Source organism: Salvelinus sp. IW2-2015, linkage group LG15, assembly GCF_002910315.2.
Source record: "Salvelinus sp. IW2-2015 linkage group LG15, ASM291031v2, whole genome shotgun sequence".
NCBI classification, from domain to species: Eukaryota; Metazoa; Chordata; class Actinopteri; order Salmoniformes; family Salmonidae; genus Salvelinus; species Salvelinus sp. IW2-2015.
This window is the reverse complement of record NC_036855.1, coordinates 4,146,465-4,156,651: the sequence shown is the minus strand read 5'-3', so window position 1 is coordinate 4,156,651 and position 10,187 is coordinate 4,146,465. Positions and strand designations below refer to the sequence as shown.

Below are 10,187 nucleotides of genomic sequence, written 5' to 3'. Positions count from 1 at the left end.
GGCAGGTATTTATTTCAAGTGCAGAGGAAAGTTGGGGAGGGGAGAACGGCAGGAAGGGACAGAAGAGAGAAGGCTATATTTACAAGATTAAGGGTGGGACACAGCCATTTGAATAAGACCTTACAATGTGATAGGAAAGCATCCAACAGGAAAATGTAAGTATTGCCAGGAAACCGAGACAGTGGAGCATGTATTGATACAGTGGGGACATTATTGGAGGGAAAGAGAAAGGATGAGATCTAGTATGAGGGAGAAGGGGTTATGGGAAATTAGTTTAAGGAGTATATTGAGTAGAACGTCATTAGATATAGTCTCAAATATGTTGTTATCTTTTTAGATCAACGCGGCTGGCAGGCAGGATTTAGTTTCTCCCTGTCTCGGCCCACACTCCAGTACAGTAGGTGGCGGYAATGCACCATAACGTTGGATGCCAACCGTCGATAAACCCCACCAAAGAAGAAGAAGATCGGCTGAGGGACGAGCGTCGCGGAGGAGTGACGTTAATGCTACGTCTCTTAGTAGCTACTTGTTTCCGGGTGAGGGATTTGAGGTGAGTGGTGTTGGACGAAACACAATATTTAACTAAAATAGTATGCTATTAAATGACTCCTTAAAATATTAGAACAATACGCATTAACACATTTTGTAATTGGTAATTGTAAACCTACTTAATTTTGCGAACTACATTTCTAATAGAAGTGGATAGCTAGTTAATCGGCCTTGTCAGCTAGCTACATTAGCATAGCAAGTTAGCTAGYTAACGTTAGTTGTGAATTCCGGGTTTGTTTTGCCATTCTATTTCTGTTATTTTATTTGTTATTTGTAGTTTGTCAATGTGTGCGTTTTTCTTAGATTCTGTAGATATCTGTTTGATTATCTGGAAATGTTCTGTGTTTGCAGGTCCACAACGATATAAAATTAACAGTTTCGCCAATCTTCCATCAGCCAAGATGTGCAGTTATCACGGTACAATCAGACTGTTTGTGCAGGTGCTTTGGGCTCACCTGCTCTGTGGATGGGCGTTTGGCTCTGAGCTTACATTTGAGCTTCCGGATAACGCAAAACAGTGTTTCTATGAAGATATTACCGTTGGTACCAAGTGTACACTTGAGTTCCAGGTAAATTAATTGAGGCCCTCGCATTATGACATGGAGTTATGGGAATTAATATTGATAATAATTCCACTACTATGGGACCAAGTTGTATATTGAAATGGATAGGCTGTATTTTAAACGACACATTTTCTGTCCAGGTTGTCACTGGTGGGCATTACGATGTTGACTGTCGTCTGGAGGATGCAGATGGTACTGTTCTTTACAAAGAAATGAAGAAGCAGTACGACAGCTTTACATTCACGGCTGCCAAGAATGGAACATACAAGTTCTGCTTCAGCAATGAGTTTTCCACCTTCACGCACAAGACCGTCTACTTCGATTTCCAAGTTGGAGAGGATCCTCCACTTTTCCCCAATGAGAACAGGGTCACTGCTTTGACCCAGGTAGGTCTGTTAAAATGACTATTGTTGAGAGATGCTCTTCTATGTGATATTGAATATGGCAGTTCAATAACAATTAAAACAATTGGTTAAATCTCTACAACAGTATGAAATGTAATTGGATTTCAGTGGGCCCCATTAGGTGAAGATGTCATGTGGGAATAGTGTGCATTGACAAACATTTTTTGGTTATTTGCAGTGCTTGTATGTCAAAACATGTAAGGATCTTTAAACTCTAAATACCTCTGTTTCAGATGGAGTCTGCCTGCGTGTCCATTCATGAGGCCCTGAAATCGGTCATTGACTATCAGACACATTTCCGTCTGCGGGAGGGTCAGGGACGCAGCCGTGCTGAGGACCTCAACACAAGAGTGGCTTTCTGGTCCATTGGAGAGGCCTTCATTTTGCTGGTGGTCAGCATCAGCCAGGTAGTTTTGCTGAGGAGCTTCTTCTCTGACAGGAAGACCACCACGACGCGAGTTGGATCCTAACGTCCCACAGCATCTCATCCCAGTCACCACCTCCACTACAACAACAACGGTTCATGGCAGATTTTAGTTTTTTAGATGCCATTCACAGAATTAAAATTTTTAAGATRCGTTCAGGTTTGAAGTTACTTTTAACAAACCCAGTGGATTTTCTAAATGAAATCTAGCAAATATTGGAAATGTAACAACGTATTTATTATGTGGGTGCATATTGTCATTTTTTTTTTTACAACACTGTTTTCCTGAATGTATGAACATACTGGTGGCCTGTATTGCAGTTCTAATTTGAGACCTACTTGATACAATTCTGCAACTATAATTTAATGTATTTGCACACAGTTCTCACTTCCTCCTTAGTAATGGCTCAATTCAAACTTTGTTTTGATATTAATGAAAATAACTGATCAACTGAGTAGACAATTGGTAAGCATGTTCTTTGTTTTTAATTTGAGATTCCACTCGTCAACATAGCTTGTGGCCAGCAGAGGTTGTGTTTTGGGTGGATGAGCTTTGACTTGGTGCATTTTCAGGAGTTCAACCAATCTCTTTATTGTAACTGGTGTTTTGTTCTTGGTGTAAATGGTAAAACAGATAAATATGAAGCTGATGTAAGCACATGATTTAATTTCTTTTATGTTAGGCATTTCTTTAATGGTGTGGTCTTTTTCAGTGTGGTCTTTTTAACATTTTGGTTTGTATACTGTTCATGATTATTTCTGAACAGTCGTCACTGTGCTGCCACTCCTTATTTGAATAGCTGAATAAACATTTTCTGGTAAACCCATTTTTCTGACCTATAATCAATTGATTTGGTTTGAACTATTGAAGTACAGCGTCTATATCCAGGACTTGGATGTATATTGCGCTGTAGAATAGTTCACTAACATTTGTCCAGAGAGCTCTTTCTTTAGAGAGTATCAAGAATAGCTGATACATTAAAATCCACTCATTGCTCAGGTCTCTGATGATCAAGTATTGTTTTTTTCCTCTACAAAGGAGGTGGGTCATGTATACCTGTAAACATCACAAATGGTGTGGTTGTAACACAAAAAATTGTGGGGTGATAGTTGAAAAATTAGTTATGCTTTAAAAAAATATTTATCTAACTAGGCAAGCCAGTTAAGAAGAATTTCTTATTTACAAAGACTGCCTACCCCGGCCAAACGTGACACTGGGCCAATTGTGCGCCACCCTACGGGACTCCCAATCACAGCTGGTTGTGATGYAKCCTGGAATCGAACCAAGGTCTGCAGTGACGCCTCTAGMAGTGCCTTAGACCGCTGCGCCACTCGGGAGCCCTGCCTAGTGTTCTTTAGAAGAACTGCAGAAAGCATTCAACTATATATGAAATTGATCTTGATTATATACACTTGGTGCTTGCTGATCTAATATGATCATAGAAAAAACTACATGATACTCTGTACTTAGTTCACGAAACCTCCAGGAGGTGGCAGTAGCATAGAATGAAAAAAAAGACATGCAATTCAATCTCGCCACCTGGAAGGACATATGTCATTATTCGTTTAATACAGTTTTATTCACAGATTACAACTTTATTCATACAAACTACAAAATCGAATTGAAATCTTGCTCAACCACCTAATAATAAAAMATGTATGAGGAAGTCTGACCCTTTAACTGGGTCGTCACAAGTTACCACAGTCACAAAGTCATAATTATGGCTAAACCCCGCCTATTTCTACAATTAATTTTAAAATCACATTTTAAACATAACGTTAACYCTWACCTTAACCGAACKGCTAACCTTATGACTAACCCTAACTTTAAATTAAGATAAAAAAACATGACTTTTTTTTCGTTATATACAATTTGGACTTTGTGGCTGTGGTAACTTCTGACAATCCGCTAACCGCTGTTGCGCGAATACCCACTCTGTGATTGGATGTTTTCCTTGTCAATAAATTGGGAGTTACAAAGAAACGGCATTGTTTTCGATTTGACTTGAAGTGTATTCTGGGTATTGAGTCGTGATAAATGATGTGGTGGGTGGACAAATCTGCCCCCTCAAGAACACTGTAGAAACATGACCATAGTAGATTTTCTTGTGTTATTTCAAATGAAAAACATTTAACGTTCGGGCAAGATTTATGACTCTACCATCTAGTCAACATCGAAGAAAAAGAAAACGCATTTCAACCGACTTCGGCTGCTGGACAACGTTGACTAGCTTAGCTTCACATACAGGAAATACGTGGGGGTGGATGTTGGCGTTCTCTGGGCCTCGCCGTAGTTATTGGTATTTTAACTGGATAGCTACAACCTCTACCTATGTCTACTTACACATGGTTCTGTCTGAAAATGACATACATAATTAAGTCTATTCATAAAAAACCGCTTGATGGAATAGAAAAGGACGTCGGACGGCGTAACGTTGGACACTCGGAAGAGTAACTAGCTAGATTGCAGCTGTTMTCAATATTGTTGTTGGTGAGCAGTACAATACAATAGTTAGCCAGCCAATTGAGGAAGTGATATGTCCGTCGCTAACAAGCCCGTGTTAACTTTCAATTGAAGAGGGGAAAACCGRACGAGCCAATGTTAACAAATACGGTTATCAACTAGTTGCCTGATTTCTACCCATTTCGCTCATTTAGCTAGCTAACTCAACATATTACAACATATTCAAAACTWGCTAGCACCACAAACAAAGGCTTCTGCTCAACACCTGCCACGGACTTTTATCTCGTCGACGCTCCTGTCTTTTTAATCAACTGTGTATCCGGTGAAGGAAGCTGAACCAATGGATTTACAAACGGCTGTTTTCAATGCAGCCAGAGATGGCAAGCTACGGTTGCTTCAGAAACTTTTGGAGAACAAAATTGGCCACGAGGTTACCAAATTAATGGCAGAGAAAACAAACGGGGCGACCCCTTTGCTTATGGCTGCCAGATACGGACACCTGGATTTAGTGGAGTATCTAATGGAGTGTTGCTCCGCACCCGTTGAGATTGGGGGGTCAGTGAATTTTGATGGTGAGACTATCGAGGGTGCCCCCCCTTTATGGGCTGCCTCAGCAGCAGGACACCTGAAAGTCGTGCAGTCTTTACTTGGCCACGGTGCTTCTGTGAACAATACAACACTCACCAATTCCACCCCCCTGAGAGCAGCCTGCTTCGATGGACATCTGGACATTGTGAAATACCTGGTGGAGCACAAGGCAGACCTGGAGGTGGCAAACAGACACGGTCACACATGCCTCATGATTTCGTGTTACAAAGGACACAAGGAAATTGCCCAGTACCTCTTGGAGAAAGGTGCTGACGTTAACAGGAAAAGTGTTAAAGGTGAGTACATTCAGACGTGTTAATTTTCCTGTGTTGTATATCCTAAACAATGAGATTAGGCCTAGTAGCTGGCAGGTGTATTACTCTGTGGTTGTCTAAATAAAATCAAGCAATTGAAACATTTACAGTAATTTGTAGATCAGATTGGTCTTGATACAATTTCATTGTCTCAAGGTAAATCCTTATCACATTTGTCATGAATCTTGCTCTGGAGGCAGAACTGKGCGATTTCCGCTAGATTGGCTTGCTGCAAAGTCAAAATTGGCTATATCGAGAGAAAAAAGTCAGGATAGGCATTAGTGTTAACGGTGTGATTAGACTTAGTTTTAAAATCTGATTTTAATACTTAGTGCAGGGCTTGGTATTAACTTTTTTTTTTTTGCCACTTGTGTATTCGACAAGTAGGACAGATGTTTTTCTACTTGTCCTAAAGCTCAAGTCACTTGTCCCCCTGTATTGACAATGGGAGGCTACTGGTCTCTGATCACATGTATTATATAKCTTGCTGTTGTTGCCTTGAGCAAGGCACTTCAAGTAAAATACAGCACTGATAGGCTACTGTATAACACATGTTCGGTCAACCCTTCATCTGGAGAGCTACTGTGAGTGCAGGCTTTTTTATTCCAACCCTGCTCAAACACACCAGAGTCAGCTTATCAAGGTCCTGTTGACCAGTTTATTATTATTATTATTTATTAACAATGTGTTTGAGCAGGGCAGGAATAAAAGCCTCTACACCCAGGACCTCTCCAGGAGGAGGGTTGGCCACCCTGCAACATTACAATTACAACCAAATACATTTACATTTACATTTAAGTCATTTAGCAGACGCTCTTATCCAGAGCGACTTACAAATTGGAAAGTTCATACATATTCATCCTGGTCCCCCCGTGGGGAATGAACCCACAACCCTGGCGTTGCAAGCGCCATGCTCTACCAACTGAGCCAAAATACTTTTTGTTATAAAATAATTCCCTCATTCAATGAACCAGGGATCAAATGGCTAAGCTGGGCGAGTTAGCCAACTAAGACGTTTATCTATTTGTAAGGTTAAAATATTCAGTGTTCAGGGGAGTTCTTGACAGCATAGGRGTTACTTGTCCATTAAACCATTCTAAGAATTTTTTATTTTTTGACTTTGTCAGAATTGCATGGCCAGTATTGAATAGAGGAGAATCCTGGCAAATGTTTAGCGCTTGAGATGGTTTTACAACTGGAGCATGCAGCATTGGTTTCATCAACTGTGCATCCGTATCAACTGCGTGTCGGCCATTTGTGGTTATACATGAGTGCCGATGGAAAGTTATTTTAGGACATCGGACAAGACGTTGACATTAATGCAGGCTACTATTTCACTAGCGAGAACCAGCCAAAATACAATCTGTTTTGAAGTAGTGTAGTTATAGTATGTTGTATGTAATTAATTTGACTTGTTGCCCTAATGTCTCTCTGATCCAATTCTCATCTGAATAGCTTGCCTAGTTGTTTGATATTGTGTTTTTYTTTTACATTTTAAATTCWTTTTACTTGTCCATTCAGACAACTGAAATCTATATTCTGCTTGTCCAACAATTGTATTTACTTGCGAAGAGAAAGTGGACAAATGACCTCCATGGAGTTTTGCCATGGAACCTGCTAAATGCTCACATTTGGACATCTAATCAGGTCACCTAACAAGCTGGTTTAATTTGTATTTAAACCAATTAGGGGAATGGAACCCACCCAGGCTTTTTCTAAATGTAAGCCTTGCAATCGCCCACTCACAAGATCTGTTCGGATCAATGAGATTTGCACCCCCTTGGCATAACGCTTAGATTGGCACATTGTGGACTTCACTCTCCTAGTGAGAAAGGGCTACAGGCAAACATGTGACAAACCCATTTAGTTGAAATGTAGAGAATTGAACATTTTGATCAACTTTCTGTCTCTTCACTTCATTTTCTACTTTTCAAATAACTTGCATATATATTGCTCTTTATTACTAGAACGTCTGCCAAAAATGACTTCCATTTTGCGAAACACATGAATTTGTTTTTCTTTCTTCACAGGTAACACGGCATTACATGACTGTGCTGAATCCGGCAGCTTGGAGATAATGAAGATGCTGCTAAAATATGGTGCCACCATGGAGAGGGATGGTTATGGAATGACCCCACTACTGTCCGCTAGTGTGACGGGCCACACTAACATTGTTGACTATTTGACTCAACACCAGCAAACACGCCAATTGGAGAGAATAAACGCCTTGGAACTGCTTGGTGCCACTTTTGTGGATAAAAAGCGTGATCTTCTTGGGGCATTAAAGTACTGGAAGAGGGCCATGGACCTGAGATACAGGGACGGCAACAATGTTCTCCACAAAGCAGACCCAAAGCACTTGATCATGGCCTATGACCATGCCAGGGAGGTAAGTAATGAGGAGGAGCTAGACAGCTTGATCTCTGAACCAGATGAGATGAGGATGCAGGCCTTGCTCATTAGAGAGCGCATCCTAGGCCCCTCCCACCCCGACACCTCTTACTACATCCGCTACCGGGGCGCTGTATATGCCGACTCTGGGAACTTTGAGCGCTGTATCAATCTGTGGAAGTACGCCCTGGATATGCAGCAGAGCAACCTAGACCCCCTCAGCCCCATGACAGCCAGCAGCCTGCTGTCCTTCGCTGAGCTCTTCTCCTTCATGCTCCAGGACCGTGCCAAAGGCCTGCTGGGCACCTCAGTCTCCTTCGATGACCTCATGGGCATCCTCAGTAAGAGCGTGCTGGAGATTGAGCGGGCGGTGAAACAGAACCTGCCTGACCCGGCTCAGCTCAGCAAGGCCCTCTCCATCATCCTGCATCTCATCTGCCTGCTGGAGAAGGTCCCCTGCACCGTGGAGCAGGACCACTTGAAGAAGGAGACCATCTACAGGTTCCTCAAGCTGCAGCCCTGTGGGAAGAATGGCTACAGCCCACTCCACCTGGCCGTGGACAGGAACACCACCTGCGTGGGGCGCTACCCTGTCTGTAAGTTCCCCTCTTTCTACGTCACCTCTATCCTACTGGAGTGTGGGGCGGACGTTAACTTCCGCGACGAGGACAACAACAGCCCCTTGCATGTGGCCGCCTCCAACAACCACCCGGACATCATGAACCTGCTGATCGCCTGCGGCACGCACTTTGACAGCACCAACTCCCTGAAGCAGATGGCCTGCGACCTGCTGGACGAGAAGGAGATGGCCAAGAACCTGATCCAACCCATCAACCACACCACCCTGCAGTGTCTGTCTGCGCGGGCCATTATCAAACACAGCCTTTCCTACAGAGGCAACATCCCAGAGAAGCTGGAGGCCTTTGTGCTTCTCCACAGATAATGACTATTAAAGACGTGTGAGTGGAGCGCGATCCTGCTCTTTTGATTGTATTGAAGTCGAGGATGAACATCGCGTGAACAACTTCGCTTTCCCCCTCTACAAAGCCAGAGTTAAAGCTCTGTGGAAAATCAATGGGGATTTTTGTAATATGGGCATGCACAATATTTTGAACCGAGCTAGAGTTTTGCTTTCTAATATCTACATATTCCATGCTATTTATTAAGATATCATTGAGAGATTTCTCTGTGACCCCTCCACTTTGTGTTTCTCTATTTGCAAAGATGCAGGAATATGTTGAGTCATTTTTACATCACCATGGTTCCAATTCTGACTTTTTCTTTAACTAATTGGTCTTTTGATCAATCAGATCAGCTCTGAAAAAGATCTGATGCGATTGATCAAAAGACCAATTAGTGGACAAAAATGTCAGAATTGGGTTGCCTGTGTAAATGCAGCCAATGTTGCCAATATATGGACCCTCTACATTTCATTGTACGTTCTTTATGCTCTCATTCAATGGTAATGTTTTCAGGGTTTTGGGTCTGTGGAGTTGAGTAATGGACTAATTTCTCGATCAAAACCATAAAGATGCTTCATGAAGTGGTCATGTTTGCAAATACCATAAGTGCTTTATTCCTCCTATGCACAGGCTATGATATGCGACTGTTCTGTGCGGTGTCTTGCATTTTTTTGTGGTAACTCCCCTGTTCCTTCATCTTTCCCTAATTTGTTACACTAAGCAGAGGGATGTGATGTGACAATTGCTGAATGCTGTTAGTGGTGGGGGTTGGGTGATTTCATGTGCTAACTGTTAAAGGTTATTAAGTGCTGAAGTTGAGTAGGAATGTATGCAACCCTCATGCTTTATATCATTGACCTTTGAACCTGATTCTTCTATGGTGATCTGAGCACTAAAGCAACATGGTTAGTTGGAAACTAATATGACTGTGCATGTAGTTAGAATTCACAGGAAACCCCTCGACATCCCTCGAATTTTGAATGGCATCATTCAATTATTGCATAAACGCWTTAGAGCTCTGACGAACCCAAACGTATAACCTTTATATTCATCCAATTGCATTCTAATTGGAAAGAGGGAAGGCCTTGTACAGTCTGTCTGAGCTTTGTGAAGTAACCTTGCACATTAGCTTTATTCATGTGGTTTAAAAAAGGGCTTAACTTCATATTTTTAGGAATCGATTTCGCTAAGTACTGAACCATACAAAGGAACCATACCAGGGAACTTGCTTTAATTCTGCACTTTATTACAGACTGTAAGATTCCAATGACAAAATTCCAATGATCAATTTCATGTCTTAAGAACTAATTTGACAATAAACCCATGTTGAACTTGTCCTCTTTTTCCCAGTGTTTTCATTCAGTCCCAAGTAGCTATGCAGCAGGATTACATTTGTCTCCGTAGTGACTCTCCCGCGCACACCTATTTCCCACACTCAGTGTTACTGGATGTTCTTTTCTTGATGAGTCATGGGCCGAAGAATGCCTGTAGCCATTAGGGTGGATCCTCTTGATCGATCACAGTAGGC

At 41.9% G+C, this 10,187-nt stretch overlaps 2 protein-coding genes across 2 annotated transcripts; both read left to right on the top strand.

The window, feature by feature from the left end:
* The first annotated feature begins 461 nt into the window (after nucleotides 1-461).
* On the top strand, nucleotides 462-2,209 carry tmed7 (transmembrane p24 trafficking protein 7). The gene is made up of 4 exons (XM_024002712.2): nucleotides 462-550; nucleotides 901-1,118; nucleotides 1,253-1,498; nucleotides 1,750-2,209. The coding sequence occupies exons 2-4, from the start codon at nucleotides 951-953 to the stop codon at nucleotides 1,984-1,986; spliced, it is 651 nt and encodes a 216-aa protein (XP_023858480.1). The 5' UTR covers nucleotides 462-550; nucleotides 901-950; the 3' UTR covers nucleotides 1,987-2,209.
* A 1,831-nt stretch (nucleotides 2,210-4,040) lies between these two features.
* LOC111974233 (protein fem-1 homolog C) lies at nucleotides 4,041-8,729 on the top strand. Its single transcript, XM_024001891.2, has 2 exons — nucleotides 4,041-5,288; nucleotides 7,337-8,729. Exons 1-2 carry the CDS (start codon nucleotides 4,745-4,747, stop codon nucleotides 8,638-8,640), a joined length of 1,848 nt encoding a protein of 615 aa, XP_023857659.1. The 5' UTR covers nucleotides 4,041-4,744; the 3' UTR covers nucleotides 8,641-8,729.
* Nucleotides 8,730-10,187: the final 1,458 nt, after the last annotated feature.